The 18,998-nt window shown below is 47.4% G+C and overlaps 1 protein-coding gene across 2 annotated transcripts in view; it reads left to right on the top strand.

Moving 5' to 3' along the window:
* Positions 1–2,503: 2,503 nt before the first annotated feature.
* The window catches only part of CMYA5 (cardiomyopathy associated 5), a 67,775-nt gene continuing 51,280 nt past the window's right edge, over positions 2,504–18,998 (top strand). For both annotated transcript variants that reach the window (XM_063453579.1, XM_063453578.1), the window contains exon 1: positions 2,504–2,793. In XM_063453579.1, the coding sequence (XP_063309649.1) occupies positions 2,675–2,793 (119 nt within the window). In that variant the 5' untranslated portion in view covers positions 2,504–2,674. The remainder of the gene's footprint in view (positions 2,794–18,998) is intronic.

Raw genomic sequence — 18,998 nt, 5'->3', positions numbered from 1 at the left:
GCTACTGGACAGTGAATAGTAAGTGGTCTGGGATGGCTCGCACTCTGAGGAGACCCATCGGCTAGCCCATGCACTTAGGGCCGCCCGGTGGGTATTGCTGAACGGGGCTCGGTCGCATTGTTAAAAGGCTGCCGCGCACGACCGGCCCCTGTTCACGTTGGTGATGCTAGGTATGTTAACAGGAGAGTGGCTGCAAATATACAATGTCAAAGATAACAATATTAGAGGAACACCATACAAACCTGTATTTCTATTGTGTTCTCCGCAGGCCCTCCATATCTAAATAAAAAATAAAGGGTTTTACTTGCCTCCAGAGATGAGATCCAGTTCCTGCAGCCACTCCAATCTAATGAAGGTTAGATGTCAGAATAGAGTTTGACTCGGTGCTGGAGGAGGAAGCGCCTCTAGTGGCTATCAGTAGGACCGTAACTAGAGGCGTTTGTAACCCTGCAATGTAAACAGCAATGTTTTATATGGGAGGCTTAAACCTAAAGAGGGGGGCACCCTCAGGGCACTCTAGTGCCAGGAAAACGAGTATGTTTTCCTGGCACTAGAGTGGTCCTTTAAGGTGGCGGTAGCACCAGATGCAAAATATTCTCAAATCTTATGAGTTAAGCTGCTATCTACCCCGGCTGGTAAATCAAACTCAATATCTCATAAATATTCCAATGTATAACACAATTTAACTATTTTTAAGGTTAGTGATCAATATCTATTTTACTGAATTAATATACATTTATAAATCCCCTCAGTACTAAACCAGAAACTGAAAGGGAATTCCACATTTTAACTCCTTAAGGACCAAACTTCTGGAATAAAAGGGAATCATGACATGTCACACATGTCATGTGTCCTTAAGAGGTTAAGAAAAAATAATCGATTAGAAAACATATTTGGAGTATTTTTTTTTTACCATTCTGTCATTTTGACCTAAAATGTGCAATTCCTTTATCAATTCTCCAACATTCCCAGTAATCTCAGTGTGGAGGAACTTACCACCTATTTGTATATATTCCCCTTTATTTCATATGTTTTATCCTTTTTTCGTTCGGGAGTACGTCATACGAATAGAATCCTTTGTCTCCGGAACGAGGACCACCCTGTACCCCAGTAAAACACTAACACCAGCAACTTAAGTGCGAAAATGCAAGGGAAGTAATTAATGAATGCTTCCCCTGGGTGGCCACCATTTCGTATAACCGAACACTTGGCAGACATCTTGTCTCCCAAACGTGGGCAGCGTGGTCGTCAAGTGCCTGAAATCCTTTTCAGCTAGGCACTCGTATGAACCCCCATAATGGTTAGACCACTGCCCATTCTATTTCCCATCCACCTAGACAAACGAAGTTCGGGAGATATGAACTACCAAACAGGGGGAGCATTCGTATCCTGAAATGAAGACATTCCCTTGCATGGTGTTCGTACAGGAACCTCACAAACGGAGACCGGCCAGGGCACCTATTTTCCTGGAACTGTTTTGGGCTAGCTCCTCGTGTCTGGCCGGTCAAAACTTTACCTTGATGGCATTCCAGTTTCACAGAACCGATCTGAGTGATTCTTGGATATATTATACACTCGGATCGGGGCTATAAATTAATGTACTTTTTGTGGGGTTTCTGAGTATGGTGGGGACACTTTTGGGGTACAGTATATTTTGTTGGATTTTCTGTACCTGAGCGATAATTGGATTAGAGTTTTTTTCTCACGCAATTATCTCTCAGGCATGGAAGATCATGGGATTGAAACCCCTGGTTTATTGTACTGTAAACCCTATGTAGGGGACTGGGCATAAAAGCCGTGTGAGACCTGAATAAAATCGACTCCTAGGACTATGTTTCGTCTGGTTACCGGGGGAATGGATGTCGGTTGGTGTTAATGGTTCCTGAGTGGCTGAAGGAAGGAATTAGCAGGTTACCCGTGGTCCGCTACACTCGGCAAACAGACTCATTTAATAAATGAGAAGTTAAAGGAAAACTTTCATTTCCCCTGATTTGTAATAATTTATTTACTTATCAAATTTCACAAATATGTGTTTGTGAGGTCTGGAGAATAACACCAACTATAGAAATCCATACGTTTATATCCTGCAACCGGGATTCTCTATCAGTCGTTATAAATGTTTCTCATTTCTACCATTAAACATGTTTAAAGAAGAGGATAAATGAAACAACGTTTCTGTCCTCCTCATTTACATATTGTGCCCTTGTCGTGCCTTGACTGATCTGCACTGTTATACTACTTGTAGAAATCTATTATATATATTTAAAAGAAAAGGTTCATCGAATGTAAAATAGGATAACACAAGTTATAGGTGAGTAGTTTAATGGACTGATTCGAAGAGAAGTTATAGTCCTACTTTAAACCCGTACTGAAAGTAGAGAGCTGCATGCAATCCATGATTAGAAGGAATATACGGTGTGTTTGAGACGATGTAGGCCTCTAGGAGCCAGGAGAGGAGCACAGAAAGAACTTGCGGCTGTGTGGAGCTTGTGTGTCTGAGTGTCCTGTTTTCTCTTGCAGTCTATTTTAAGACTGCCCTGAGTCAGGGGAATAGAAGTCTCGAGTCCGTCTGCTGTTGCTGTGCGTACGACACCACTCTCTTGTGGGAGCTATATGGAGGTCTGATCTTGGGTGAAAAATCCAAGCCCAACAAGGGGCTCTTTCGACCAGGAACATGGAAAGCTTGCTTCCTTCAGAATGTGATAGAGCGTCTGAGATTTCCTTCTGCCTGGACGATGAAGCCCCCCCTGACAGCGTCCTGAATGCAGAAGACAAAGAGGAGCTTACCCAGAGGTACAGACTGTGACCCCCACTGCCGTAGCAGACAGGGAAGACCTGCGTGTATAGCAAGGGCCAGTGACATAATGAAAAATCAGGGATTGGGCAGCCTGACTGCAGGGTACACAATGTAAATGGCTGATTTCATGACAGGGTCTGCTCGGGCTGGGGAAATGTTTTTCTATTTAAAGAGACAGCAGGAATGACAGCTGGGGGATAGCTGTGCCCCCCCTCTCTCCTGGCTGACACTTGTTCACATATGGACAGTGTTCGTACAGTGTGGGTGTTTTAAGGCAGTGGGCATCACGGTGACACATACCAGGCCCCACACGATGCCAGGGGGATCGTAACAACCACTGCCATTACAGCCAGAGCAGTACAATGTGGTGTTAGGGCACGTGTCCAGGTGGAGGATCTCTGCAACAGGAGATTTATGATAGACTATAGCAGTCAGCTCTTCAGGTGAAACAGTTTCTCTCTGGGGTCAGATTTCCCTATCTGTCACTGCTAAAAGCTCCCAATGCATGCTGGGCGTGAATAACAGAGCTCCTCAGAAATAAAACTCACAGTAATGTGCAATGTGTATGAGTGTATCACAGAGCTCCACCGCAACAAAAAAATCACAGTAAAAAAACCATGTGTATGAGTGTATCACAGAGCTTCACAGCAATGAAACTCACAGTGATCCGGAAGTATTACTTTACCGAGAGGGTATTGGATGCATGGAATAGCCTTCCAGCTGAAGTGGTAGAGGTTAACACAGTGAAGTAGTTTAAGCATGCGTGGGATAGGCATAAGGCTATCCTAACTATAAGATAAGGCCAGGGACTAATGAAAGTATTTAGAAAATTGGGCAGACTAGATGGGCTGAATGGTTCTTATCTGCCGTCACATTCTATGTTTCTATATGATGTGTAGTTCATCACAAAACTCCACAGCAGTAAGTATCACACAATGTACAATGTGTGTGTCACCACAGCAACAGAACGAACAGTAACGTGCCATGTGTATAACTATCACAGAGCTCCACAGCAGTAAGTATCACACAATGTACAATGTGTGTGTCACCACAGCAACAGAACGAACAGTAACGTGCCATGTGTATAACTATCACAGAGCTCCACAGCAGTAAGTATCACACAATGTACAATGTGTGTGTCACCACAGCAACAGAACTAACAGTAACGTGCCATGTGTATAACTATCACAGAGCTCCACAGCAGTAAGTATCACACAATGTACAATGTGTGTGTCACCACAGCAATAGAACGAACAGTAACGTGCCATGTGTATAACTATCACAGAGCTCCACAGCCAGCAGTAAGTATCACACAATGTACAATGTGTGTGTCACCACAGCAACAGAACGAATAGTAACGTGCCATGTGTATAACTATCACAGAGCTCCACAGCAGTAAATCTTGCATAATGTGGGCTGGGTATTAGTGTATTACACTCCAAATCAACAAAACTCACAGTGATGTGCAGTTGTATGACTGTATCACAGAGCTCCACTGCCACATTAACCCACTGTGTGCCAGAGGTACAAACCACTATCTATGTGGCCACAATTTGGGACCCTCCAGGGGAGTACAGAAATAACTATCCTACTTGTGATTACAAGGAAGGAGCAAATAAAGATTTTACCGATTGAGGGAGCAGGTTTCTAATTCAATAGAGTTCAATGACAGTAAATAAATCCCTGTTTGAGTAATTGGTTATATTTTCAGATCACTCTAAATACATTAAGTTAAATAAATTGACTGATTGTCCCTCAGAATGGATGCTATTATAACCTGTAAATGATGTAACTTCCAAGTCATAGTCTCTCGGTTTCATTGGACTCAGTTTTATTTGTATGTTTGTTGACTTGTCCTGTCTGTGGTTTCATATTACCCAGTGATAAATTATTTCCAAGCTGGGCTGTGACTGGCGGCCACGTGGTTCTCCTCTCACTGACTCCAAGGAAGAAGACACTTAGATACATTGCGGGAACCTCTCCGCTATCACACTGGGCTTTATTCACTTAAATAAAGCTCTGCCTGACCAGCTCAGCACCCCCTCACTATACATAGGGAGCTTGTGGTCTTCTCTCCATTGCCATCCTGGAGCTTCTGAATGCAGGGTTGTCTTTAAAATTCATTAGACCCTGGGCAAGCATTCTACCCCTGCACCCTCATTTCCTTGCATGAAATAATGCCCTTGAGAAAGATCCCTTGTGGGATCGAAACGTTTCACTTTGTTCCAATAAACCTGCTGAATTGATCCTTGAGTGCCTGGACTACAATTTTTGTTCAACTACACCCCAAAGCAGTGGCGGACCTAAAGTACGGAGGGCCCTGGTACAAGAATTTATTTGGGCCCCTCTATCGAAATGGTGACCAAAAGGTAGATCACCATCGGTCATGCAATTCCAACAATGCTTTGCCGGTTGGGGCTCTACCATTTCCCCATGCTTGCAGGCAGTGGCGGATCCAGAAGCTAATCTCGGGAGGGGCACTGGCAGATTATTTTAAGAAACAATCCAGGCACAATAACCACTACAGCTCTCTGTAGTGGTTTTGGTGCCAGGAGTTGCTGTGGCGCCCTCCCAGAGTAAGTAGTCAAACTGTTTAAAAAAAATTTGATAACTTACCCATGTCTGCCGGGATAGGGGTTGTAGTGTGTATGTGTGTGAGGGGTGCAGTGTGTGTGAGGGTCGCAGTATGTGTATGAAGGGGTAGTGCGTGTGTGAGAGGGGTGCAGTGTATGTATGGGGTAGCAATATGTATATTGGGAGCAGTGTGTTTGTGTGTAAATGGTGCAGTGTGTGTATTGGGAGCAGTGTGTTTGTGCGTGAGTGGCGCAGTGTGTTTTTGTGTGAGGGGTGCTGTGTGTGTGTATGGGGGGCAGTGAGTGTATTGGGGGCTATGTGTAAGGGGGGCTGTGTGTGTGTGTAAGGGGGGCTATGTATGTATGGGGGAGCTGTGTGTGTAAGGGGGGCTGTGTGTGTAAGGGGGGGCTGTGTGTGTAAGAGGGGGGGCTGTGTGTGTAAGAGGGGGGGCTGTGTGTGTAAGGGGGGGCTGTGTGTGTAAGGGGGGGCTGTGTATGTAAGAGGGGCTGTGTATGTAAGGGGGGTGTGGGTAAGGGGGGGACTGTTTATGTAAGGGGGGACTGTGTATGTAGGGGGGGACTGTGTAGGTAAGGGGGGACTGTGTAGGTAAGGGGGGACTGTGTAGGTAAGGGGGGGCTGTGTAGGTAAGGGGGGGCTGTGTAGGTAAGGGGGGGCTGTGTAGGTAAGGGGGGGGGCTGTGTAGGTAAGGGGGGGCTGTGTAGGTAAGGGGGGGGCTGTGTAGGTAAGGGGGGGCTGTGTAGGTAAGGGGGGGCTGTGTAGGTAAGGGGGGACTGTGTAGGTAAGGGGGGACTGTGTATGTAAGGGGGACTGTGTATGTAAGGGGGACTGTGTATGTAAGGGGGACTGTGTATGTAAGGGGGGACTGTGTATGTAAGAGGGGGGCTGTGTATGTAAGAGGGGGGCTGTGTAGGTAAGGGGGGGCTGTGTAGGTAAGGGGGGACTGTGTAGGTAAGGGGGGACTGTGTAGGTAAGGGGGGACTGTGTATGTAAGGGGGACTGTGTATGTAAGGGGGACTGTGTATGTAAGGGGGACTGTGTATGTAAGGGGGGACTGTGTATGTAAGAGGGGGGCTGTGTATGTAAGAGGGGGGCTGTGTATGTAAGAGGGGGGCTGTGTAGGTAAGGGGGGGCTGTGTAGGTAAGGGGGGCTGTGTAGGTAAGGGGGGGCTGTGTAGGTAAGGGGGGGCTGTGTAGGTAAGGGGGGGGCTGTGTAGGTAGGGGGGGGCTGTGTAGGTAAGGGGGGGCTGTGTAGGTAAGGGGGGGCTGTGTAGGTAAGGGGGGGCTGTGTAGGTAAGGGGGGCTGTGTAGGTAAGGGGGGGCTGTGTAGGTAAGGGGGGGCTGTGTAGGTAAGGGGGGGCTGTGTAGGTAAGGGGGGGCTGTGTAGGTAAGGGGGGGGCTGTGTAGGTAAGGGGGGGCTGTGTAGGTAAGGGGGGGCTGTGTAGGTAAGGGGGGGGCTGTGTAGGTAAGGGGGGGCTGTGTAGGTAAGGGGGGGCTGTGTAGGTAAGGGGGGGGCTGTGTAGGTAAGGGGGGCTGTGTAGGTAAGGGGGGGCTGTGTAGGTAAGGGGGGGCTGTGTAGGTAAGGGGGGACTGTGTAGGTAAGGGGGGACTGTGTATGTAAGGGGGACTGTGTATGTAAGGGGGACTGTGTATGTAAGGGGGACTGTGTATGTAAGGGGGGACTGTGTATGTAAGAGGGGGGCTGTGTATGTAAGAGGGGGGCTGTGTAGGTAAGGGGGGGCTGTGTAGGTAAGGGGGGACTGTGTAGGTAAGGGGGGACTGTGTAGGTAAGGGGGGACTGTGTATGTAAGGGGGACTGTGTATGTAAGGGGGACTGTGTATGTAAGGGGGACTGTGTATGTAAGGGGGGACTGTGTATGTAAGAGGGGGGCTGTGTATGTAAGAGGGGGGCTGTGTATGTAAGAGGGGGGCTGTGTAGGTAAGGGGGGGCTGTGTAGGTAAGGGGGGCTGTGTAGGTAAGGGGGGGCTGTGTAGGTAAGGGGGGGCTGTGTAGGTAAGGGGGGGGCTGTGTAGGTAGGGGGGGGCTGTGTAGGTAAGGGGGGGCTGTGTAGGTAAGGGGGGGCTGTGTAGGTAAGGGGGGGCTGTGTAGGTAAGGGGGGCTGTGTAGGTAAGGGGGGGCTGTGTAGGTAAGGGGGGGCTGTGTAGGTAAGGGGGGGCTGTGTAGGTAAGGGGGGGCTGTGTAGGTAAGGGGGGGCTGTGTAGGTAAGGGGGGGGCTGTGTAGGTAAGGGGGGGGCTGTGTAGGTAAGGGGGGGCTGTGTAGGTAAGGGGGGGCTGTGTAGGTAAGGGGGGGGCTGTGTAGGTAAGGGGGGGCTGTGTAGGTAAGGGGGGGCTGTGTAGGTAAGGGGGGGGCTGTGTAGGTAAGGGGGGGCTGTGTAGGTAAGGGGGGGCTGTGTAGGTAAGGGGGGGGGCTGTGTAGGTAAGGGGGGGCTGTGTAGGTAAGGGGGGGGCTGTGTAGGTAAGGGGGGGCTGTGTAGGTAAGGGGGGGCTGTGTAGGTAAGGGGGGCTGTGTGGTGCAGTGTGTGAGGGGATAGGGGGGCAGATAAAATATATATATTTTTGTTTTCATTATTAAATAATAATTAAATAAATAAAGCTAATGTCCCCCCTCCCTTCTTACCTGTGCTGAGGGAGGGGAGACATTGCTTTCTCTTCCATTCCCTGGTGGTTCTAGTGGGGGAGTGAACTCTAACCTGCAGCTCAGGCTAGAGTTCACTCTCGCGAGAACGGAGCGTTGCCATGGTAACGCTCCGTGCTCGCGAGAGGAGAACCCGGCGGAGCTGCAGGTAAGAGCTCCCCCGGGTTCTCTCTCTCACTCCCTCCCCTGCCGGCCGCTCAGCAATCTGCCTGTGTGGGCCGGGGAGGGAGATCACTGATCTCCGGTCCGTTCAGGCAATCAGCAGGGCTGGTGCTTGGATAGCACCAGCCCTACGTGGGCCGGCAGGGGAGAGCCTCAGGCAGCAATATTTTCTCGGGGGGGGCAATTGCCCCGTTGCCCCCCCCCTGGATCCGCCAATGCTTGCAGGGTTGTATTTAGCACTAAGCAGTGTTTGTGTGTTTGAATGTCAGCATGTTTTTGTATGGAGTATATTTGTGTGAATGTAGGTGTGTGTTTGTATGTGGTGTTGGCGTTTGAATGCAAGCATACACTTATGTGCAGTGTTGGTTTTTGAAACTAGGGGTGTGTTTATATATAATTTTGGTGTTTAACCAGTGGTGGGATTCAGCCGGTTCTCACCGGTTCCCACAAACCTGATACTAAAATGTAACAAGTTTGCCGAACCGGTGATTAACCTGGTCAACTGAGGTGTCGGGCCGCCACCAGGAGGGGGTCCGGAGGCTTGCGTTGTATGCCGCCGGGAGCTGGGTCCCTCTGTGTAGTCTGCCACTGCCTCCAGTCTGCAGCTCCGCCGCGTGCAAAGCTGCAGACCATGGAGTAGAGATCTTGCGATCTCCAGCAAAACACAGCGTTGCCGTGGATTACCACGGCAACGCTGTGCCGGAGATCGCGAGATCCATGGTTTGCACCCGGCCTAGCTGCAGACTCTATCCCCTCACACTACCACCACCCCCACTGTCACCATCCCCCCATTGTCACCGCCATCACTGTCATCACCCCCCACTATCATCATCACCACCACTAGTACCACTTCCCACACTGTCACCCCCCACTGTCACCTTCCCCCTATTGTCACCACTTCCCACACCACCACCACCCCCCCACTGTCACCATCCCACTACATTTTTGTATGTAGTGCTGACGCTTCAAAGCAGGAGTGTGTTTGTATGTAGTGTTGAAGTTTGAATGCAGGGGTGCATTAGTGTGTAGTGTTGAATGTATGAGATGCATGTACATATACACATACACTGCCCCACACACTGTGATACACACACACACACACTGCAGATACACAGATATACACACTGACTCACATGCAGATATAGACACACAGATACACACACTGACTCACATACAGACACACAGATACAAAACCTGACAAACATGCAGATACTCAGACATGCGGATACACAGATACACACACTGATTACATACAGTTACACAGATACACACAATGACAACATACAGATACACACACCTGACACACACGCAGATACACACACACACACACACACACAGATGCACACACTGACACACTGGCAGATACATAGATACACACATTGACTACATACAGATACATAGACACACACTAATTACTTATAGACATACTGACACACACCAACACACACACTGACAGACATACTGACACTCACACAGACACATACACTGACAGACATACTGACACACACTGATAGACATACTGACACACACAGACACATATACTGACAGACATACTGACACAGACACACACACACACACACACACAAACAGACATACTGACACACACACATTGACAAACTGACACAGAGACACACATGCAATATTTACACTTGTATAGCCACCTCTCAGTTTCCTACCTTTTAGGTGCAAAAGGGTTGCTTTTGAGTCCAGTATGGTGGCTGAGGCTGTTGGGAGTTATTCTCTGGCACTCCTGCCGCCTCCCCCTCCCCCTCCAACCCTCTCTACCTCTCTCCTACACAGGCTGCAGCTCCAGTCTATCTGGGAGGAAGGGACTCGCATCTGTCATGCTGCCAAAAGAAAGGGGGCCAGTCGCACTGTTAAAGGGACACTATAGTCACCAAAACAAGTTTAGCTTAATGAAGCAGTTTTTGTGTATAGCCTCTGATGTTTCACTGCTCAATTCTCGACCATTTAGAAGTTAAACCACGTTTGTTTATGTTTATGCAGTAATAGCCACACCTCCCCTGGTTGTGACTGACACAGCCAGCATGAACAAAATAATTTTATTTTCAATCAGATGTTAACTTACTTAAAAAGTTGTTATATTCTGCTCTGTAAATTGTGCAGAGAATGTACATATAAGATTATTCTAATAATTGACTTGGTGGTGTTACATCTCACTTGCCTGCCTATGCAGTGATGAAATGGTTGCTTGTTACGCTATCTTTAAGATGTGGGTCGCTTAGAGACATAGAGCAAAACATAAAAGCAGTGCTGTCATTAAGACTATGCTCCACTGTTTAAAATGTCCACCCCATGTTGGACCCATATCAGTCAGGCGAAGGTCCATGTCGGCGTGCTGGGTGGCCCGTCTGTATGCAGCGCGTTCTGCCGCTGTGGGACTGAAGATTTTATGACTGGGTATATATACAGTCCCATTGGGTGTCCATATGGGGAGGCGATGTTTCCTTTATGGGGCATTTGCTATCCAGCCTGGTGCCTGTCTTTAACGGGGGGAGAATCCCAGCATGATGGTTTCCAGTTGTGAGGCGTTTTGTTTCTACCCCCGTGCAGTTAGTTGTGCGGCATGGTAAGGTTTTCTAGGGTCTTATAGCTTTGTCCCATTGTAGGGTTAATACCTTCTTGCGTTGCGGGCATCGGCGCTGCTCCTCTCTTGCTTGCGGGACCTCAGCACTTATTCGCCGGTTCTTGCTCATTAAGGGTCTGCAGTCCGTCAGTGTAATTTCAGGAGAGGAGACTGTGTCCGGCTGCTCCCGCGCTTGAAATATTTGCCATGCGGTCTCCGCCATTTTGGGAGCAGACTCTCGCCGTTAACATGGCATCCCGTTGGGTCATAGGGTGGGGACCGGGATTACCCCCGCTGGCCCATAGGGGGGGGGGGGGGGACAGGGTCAGACCAGCCTAGCTTCTCGGTTCTGCGGTACCTCTGGTGGGCAGGATAGCTGGGCAGCGGCCGTCCACCCCGCTCACCGCCCGAGCGGTCTCCATCTTGTGTGACAGGGATCGCCCCACCGAGGGACTAAAAGCTTGCGGCAAGCCTCACCTCAGGACCAGGGTCGCCTCCTGTGCTGGGGCACAGTTGCCAGTTGTCAGGCGAGGATTATGTCGGTTTTTAGGGGCTAAAAACCTGCTCTGTAAATTGAACTTTAATTACATACATGCGGCTCCTGCAGGGTCTTGCAAGCTATCAACAGAGCGGGTGATTAGAAATTCTATATTAAATAGAATTTATAATAAAGGAAGTATAAACATTAGATGACTCTTTACAGGAAGTGTTTAGGAAGGCTGTGTAAGTCACATGCAGGAATGTGCCCATAGAGCTGCATAAACAAAGTGAATTAACTCCTAAATGGCAGAGAATTGAGCAGTGAGGCAGCAGGGACATGATCTATACACCAAAACGGCTTCATTAAGCTAAAGTTGTTTTGGTGACTATAGTGTCCCTTTAATGTACCACAGCACTTGAATGGGTCCCTGCTTACTTAGTGTGTGGTGCAGTCACACCACCAGCACCAACAGGCCCTGGGAAAAAAATAAATTACTGTGAGCAGTGGGGGCTTTGGGGCAGCTGCTTTGGGCTACCCCGGAGTAACTGGGCCCAGGGCAGCTGCCTTGTATGCCCCACATTAATTACGGCCCTATTTGAATGAGTCTGAGTGTGTCATCCAAGTTACCCAGACAGCACTCTGAGTCACTCAGTATCATTTCATATAACATGCTTACACCAGAGGAGCAGACCAATAGAGAGCATGAACACTGCCCCACTGGACCATCAGTAATTGAGTTTACAGCCTCCCACCCAAAATAAACAGAAGGTGGGGTCAAAAAATACATATATATAAATTCTAATATTGTAATGTATAGGCTGGACACAACATATAGCCTCCCCTCACACAACATGCACAAGACTTATCCACAACACACATAGAGTCAAGCACAACACACACAGCCTCCCCAAATTCAACACATTCTCAGCCACACAACATACACAGCCTCCCCAAATTCAACACATTCTCAGCCACACAACATACACAGCCTCCCCAAATTCAAAACATTCTCAGCCACACAACATACACAGCCTCCCCAAATTCAACACATTCTCAGCCACACAACACACACAGCCTCCCCAAATTCAAAACATTCTCAGCCACCCAACACACACAGCCTCCCCAAATTCAAAACCTTCTCAGCCACACAACATACACAGCCTCCCCAAATTCAACACATTCTCAGCCACGCAACACACACAGCCCCCCCCAAATGCAACACATTCTCAGTCACCCAACACACACAGCCTCCCCAAATTCAACACATTCTCAGCCACGCAACACACACAGCCTCCCCAAATTCAACATGCTCTCAGCCACCCAACACACACAGCCTCCCCAAATTCAAAACGTTCTTAGCCACACAACAAACACAGCCTCCCCAAATTCAACACATTCTCAGCCACACAACATATACAGCCCCCCCAAATTCAACACATTCTCAGCCACACAACATACACAGCCTCCCCAAATTAAACACATTCTCAGCCACACAACATACACAGCCTCCCCAAATTCAAAACATTCTCAGCCACACAACATGCACAGCCTCCCCAAATTCAACACATTCTCAGCCACACAACACACACAGCCTCCCCAAATTCAAAACATTCTCAGCCACCCAACACACACAGCCTCCCCAAATTCAAAACCTTCTCAGCCACACAACATACACAGCCTCCCCAAATTCAACACATTCTCAGCCACGCAACACACACAGCCCCCCCAAATGCAACACATTCTCAGTCACCCAACACACACAGCCTCCCCAAATTCAACACATTCTCAGCCACGCAACACACACAGCCTCCCCAAATTCAACATGCTCTCAGCCACCCAACACACACAGCCTCCCCAAATTCAAAACGTTCTTAGCCACACAACAAACACAGCCTCCCCAAATTCAACACATTATCAGCCACACAACATACACAGCCCCCCAAATTCAACACATTCTCAGCCACACAACACACACAGCCTCCCCAAATTCAACATGTTTTCAGCCACCCAACACACACAGCCTCCCCAAATTCAACATGTTCTCAGCCACCCAACACACACAGCCTCCCCAAATTCAAAACATTCTCAGCCACACAACACACACAGCCTCCCCAAATTCAAAACATTCTCAGCCACACAACACACACGGCCCCCCCAAATTGAACATGTTCTCAGCCACCCAACACACACAGCCTCCCCAAATTCAACATGTTCTCAGCCACCCAACACACACAGCCTCCCCAAATTCAACATGTTCTCAGCCACCCAACACACACAGCCTCCCCAAATTCAACATGTTCTCAGCCACCCAACACACACAGCCTCCCCAAATTCAAAACGTTCTCAGCCACACAACAAACACAGCCTCCCCAAATTCAATACATTCTCAGCCACACAACATACACAACCTCCCCAAATTCAACATGTTCTCAGCCACCCAACACACACAGCCTCCCTGTTATGTATTGGGGTGTATGCAGTCCACCTTCCAGTAGATGGCAGCATAGTGAAGTTATGCACTTGTTCTGTTTTGTTAGTGTCTCTTGTGTTATGTCATTGTGTGTGTGTACTGAAGTAAAGAGAAGTCCTATTTTACTACAATGTCTGAGAGCCATTTGTGAATATATAACATGCTAATACTCTAAACTGGAGACGAGGATGGAATGTCAGTAAATGGACACTTACGTTTAATAATTACTAAGGGACAAAGAGCAAGTTTGCTAAGTAGAGAGTGGTTTGAACCCTAAGGAATTTCATTAACTGGAGTTAATAATGTATCCACAGATATTCTACAGAATGTGATTGATAAATTTAGTGCAGTTTTTGAAGAAGGTCTTGGCATGTTTAAAGGCCCTCCTGTTTCTTTTGTATTAGATTCAACAGTATCCCCAATTCGTATGAAGCCTCGCAAAATTGCATTAGCTCTCAGATCAAAAATAAATGATGAGGGGGGCGGGGCCTGACCGCCGAAGGGATCAGACGTGCCATGTCTGAGCTCCCGCTCCGGGGCCGGAAAACCGTCACTAACTTCAGGCCAAATCTAACCTGAAAACCACGACGGTGACCACCTTGATCCCCAACTGATGGGGTACGAGAGGACACCTTTAAAGACCGTGCCTGGAACCAATAGTGGCCCGACAGGGGCCCGGAGTGTGTAGGGGCTTGAGCCGGGACGAGATGGCCGCTCTCCCGGGTCTCCGGCCGGCGTCTGGCTTCCCCCCCCCCCTTCTGGACCGGGGGGGTCATCCCGGTCTACACAGGTGGCCACTAACACACCACTATGGGCCTACAGCAACCACCCTGCAGCTGATACTCACCAAGCAGCACCCCTCAAGATGGCTGCCGCATGCAAGCCACGTGCGCGATCTGCCGACACGACTGCATTGATTGCGGAGGAGCACGACAGGATGGCACAGGGCAAATTCAGAGACAATGTCACCTCTTACCACAGCCGGGGAGAGAGGGGGGCTGGAAAAGCTCCTGAACCCTCGGTCTGCAACTAGGGGAGCCATGAGCGTATACCGCACAGAGCCTTCACCAGGCACCCTCCCCATGCTACATCAAGCCTACAAGCGATGCACCTGATGATGGCCCCAGACAGGGAGGAGAAGCTCAACCGCCACTCAGATGAGTACCTGAGATGCTTGCAAATGCCTGCAGATCCCTGTCACTGTATATTGAGCTAGACCGCAGTGTCTCCAGGTCCAACATATTATCTTTGAGTCATAGCCCAACTTTACGCATCACAGAAGGCCGCAGCCTTAAGTTACATCCTTGCCGCCTAAGACCTAGTACCCCTGGCTCCGCACCGCAACGGTATTGACTGTCCTGCCTACTGCACCCACTGACCTAAGTCAGCCGACAGCGATATGCCCGACTCCAGTAGCCCTACCTAAGCAATGTCTAGCCAGCATGTCACAAGATAGTTACTGCTTAAAAATGTACCAACGTTTGAGATATACCTACCTTGTTATATTGTAAAATCCTTGGCATAGCCAACAACCACACTGTATATGGTCTGCCTGTGTTCTCAACTACTCCTGTATCAAATCGTACAAATACTCATGTCATAAATCCCTGGATTAAGCCTGCATAATCTGACAACTCTTACACCTACCCCGTATATTGTTAGTTGGATAAGCATGAAGTATCAACCATTTATGTTTTCCGTATCCTAGTCATTTATGTCTAATATAAAAAATGTGCAACTTCCATGTGCCAAGATACTATCTATGATGAAAAGCGTATGTGTGCTGTTGTGGCACGTTAAATATGTCTGTCAAGCACTTGCACACAAAAATAAAGAATTGAAAAAAAAAATAAAAAATAGATGCTGAGATTACACGTCTTGTGGAACAAGGTATACTTGAACCCGTAACACACCCAAAGGGGTCTACACCCATAGTTCCGGTCATGAAACCAAATGGGGATGTCAGAATCTGTGCTGACTACAAATGTACAATCAACAAAGCGTTGCAAGAGCATCCCTATCAAATTCCAGTAGTAAATTCTTACTACTTTGGCAAAAGGAAAAGTATTTGCCAAGTTGGATATGGCTCAAGCCTACCAGCAGTTACCTGTGGATGATGAGGCTGCTGATGCACAAACGATAATAACACACAAAGGAGCTTTCCGAGCAAGACGTTTGCAGTTTCCATTGCTCCTGGCATATTCCAGAATTTAACGGAGGACCTCTTATCTGGACTTCCAGGTGTAGTGCCTTATTTTGGTGACGTTCTTATTGGAGCAGATTCTATACAGTCATTGGCTGCACAGCTGTTTTGCAACGTTTTCTTGATGCTGGTCTAAAACTTAAAAAAGAAAAGTGTGTTTTTGGTGCAAGCAGCGTGGATTTCCTTGGTTACCAAGTTGACGCACAGGGCATTCATCCAACTGATTCTAAAGTTGAAGCTATCCATAGAGCTCCGGTTCCAACAAACAAACAAGAACTGCAAGCTTTCCTAGGGTTGCTTAATTTTTACCATTCTTTTCTGCCTGATAAAGCCACTGTTGCTGAACCTCTGCATCGTCTACTAGATAAATATGCTCCATAAGAGTGGACTGACGTTCATACTACCGCTTTCAGCGCTGCTAAAAACCTGTTGTCTTCTGACAGTTTGCTTGTACACTATGATTTGGAGAAACCGCTCAACCTCACCTGCGATGCTTCTCCGTATGGCATAGGGGCTGTATTGAGCCACACTTTGAGAAATGGGGTTGAGGCTCCTATTGCGTTTTATTCACGGACTTTATCTACTACAGAGAGTAATTACGCCCAAACTGACAAGCAGGCTTTAGCTATTGTGTCCGGTGTAAAAAAGTTTCATGACTATTTGTATGGGCGGAGGTTTACTATTATAACAGATCATAAACCTTTACTGGGTCTGTTCACCAGCAATACTCCCACTCCTCAAATAATTTCACCACGCATGCTCAGGTGGTCCCTTATGCTGAATGCCTATGATTGTGAGTTCAAGTATCGTCCTGGCAAGGATATCACACATGCTGATGGATTAAGCCGATTACGTTTGCCTTCTCCTGACTTCCTTGTTCCTCCTATGTCTGAGGTCCTCATGTTGGAATCCATTCCAAACCCTCCGTTACATGCAATTGACATTGCGTGTATGTCTGCCTAGGATCCTTTGGTGTCCTGTGTGCTCAACTGGGTTTGGAGGGTGTGGCCAAAATCAAAAGTGGAAGACAAGTTCAAACCATTTGTAGTGCGCCAACATGAACTATCTGCCAATAAAGGGTGCCTATTATGGGGAAACAGAGTGGTAATTCCAAATGCAGGACAAGCTTGAGTATTGCATGCTCTTCATGAAGGACATCCTGGAATAGTTTGCATGAAAGCTTTAGCCAGAAGTTATGTTTGGTGGCCTAAAATGGATGAAGTTATTGAAAAGTGGGTGAAGAACTGTGTACCATGTCAATCTACTCGTCATTCTCCACCTAAAGCTTCAGTACATCCTTGGGAAGTGACTAGGTCACCTTGGTCCCGTTTACACATAGATTTTGCTGGCCCTTTTCACGGACAGATGTTTTTTTTAGTTGTTGACTCCTTTTCAAAATGGTTAGAAGTTGTTCCAGTTACATCTGCTACCTCAGTCACAGTCATAAAGATTCTAAGGAGGCTGTTTGCTACACATTGGTTGGAACACAATTTACCTCATCAGAATTCAAAACTTTCATGGCAAGTAATCTTATTCGACATGTTACTATTGCACCATTTCACCCATCATCAAATGGTCAAGCTGAGCGTATGGTTCAGACTACCAAAGACTCATTAAAGAGAATTATTGAAGGAGATTGGAATCGTAGACTTGCAAATTTCCTTCTGCAACAACATGTGAAACCTTGCTCAAGCACCGGTAGTAGTCCAGCAGAGCTCCTTATGAACCGGCGTCTTAAAACTTGTCTGGATCGTTTACATCCTGATTTGACAACTGAGTTACAAGAGAAGCAAGAATTGCAATTCAATAAGAACTATAATGCTTCTACCAGAGTATTTGCATTTGCAGTATTTGCATGTCAGGAACTATGTTTCTGGGCCTAAATGGATACCTGCAAAAGTACTTATGGCCACAGGACCTTTGTCATACAAAGTACAAATTCGTGATGGTAGAATATTACGATCAGATTCGGGAACGGAGTGATGAGATTGTGCCTGCTGCCGGTCCCAGTCATACTGGGTTTTATGTGATACCAGATGGTGTTGAACCACTGGATGATACAGGTCTCAGTTCTCCAGGAGTTGTTGTTGAAGAACTAGTTCTGTGTGGTCCATCTGACAGAGCACAGGAAGAAGGGATGGGCACAACTGAAGGTCCAGGTGAAGCAGTTCCAAACGTGGTTTTGGGGCGCCCAAGACGAAATATTAAACCTCCCAGTTATCTCAAAGACTTTGAGGTCTAGGGGGAGGAGTGTTATGTATTGGGGTTTATGCAGTCCACCTTCCAGTAGATGGCAGCACAGTGAAGTTATGCACTTGTTCTGTTGTGTTAGTCTCTCTTGTGTTATGTCATTATGTGTGTGTACTGAAGTAAAGAGAAGTTCTATTTTACTACAATGTCTGAGAGCCATTTGTGAATATATAACATGCAAATACTCTAAACTCCCCAAATTCAAAACCTTCTCAGCCACACATCATACACAAATTACTTAACACACTCAGCCTCTCCACCTAAATACAGTTTGCCTAAAAGCAGCTGATGACACATGCATGACCCCAAAAACAATCCACTCCCCACACAAAACACACATAGCCTTCCCATACAAACAACACAAACAGAAGCATTCAAAAAAACAACTTTGATCATACACGTATTGAGATCCTGTACACAGTTTGCATCTAGTATAAAAATGACTAATGGCAGAACAAGAAAAATATCCCAATTAGGGGACCTGGTTTCTTGCTATAACATCAGTGAGAAAGCCCAGTACCAGCCATTCAGACCTGATACTGTCACTGCTCCGAGCCTTGTAAAGGGCAAGACATATTGATTTCTAATGTGTATTATGACGACCATCATAAGTTCACTCTGCTTCATATCTTTCTATCTGATTTTCCTGGTCCCATCTCACCCTGTAATTCCTCATTATTTACATTCATTTGTGCACTCAGAGTGCCGAAGTATGTTTACTTACTGCATATATAATATGGATCTTGTCATCTCCTGTCTTAGAGAAGGATTCCCTTTAAATACTGTTTGGTGTGATAGA

Source organism: Pelobates fuscus, chromosome 5, assembly GCF_036172605.1.
Source record: "Pelobates fuscus isolate aPelFus1 chromosome 5, aPelFus1.pri, whole genome shotgun sequence".
Taxonomy (NCBI): Eukaryota; Metazoa; Chordata; class Amphibia; order Anura; family Pelobatidae; genus Pelobates; species Pelobates fuscus.
The sequence above is the reverse complement of the archived record's forward strand: the minus strand, read 5'-3'. Positions and strand labels throughout refer to the sequence as shown.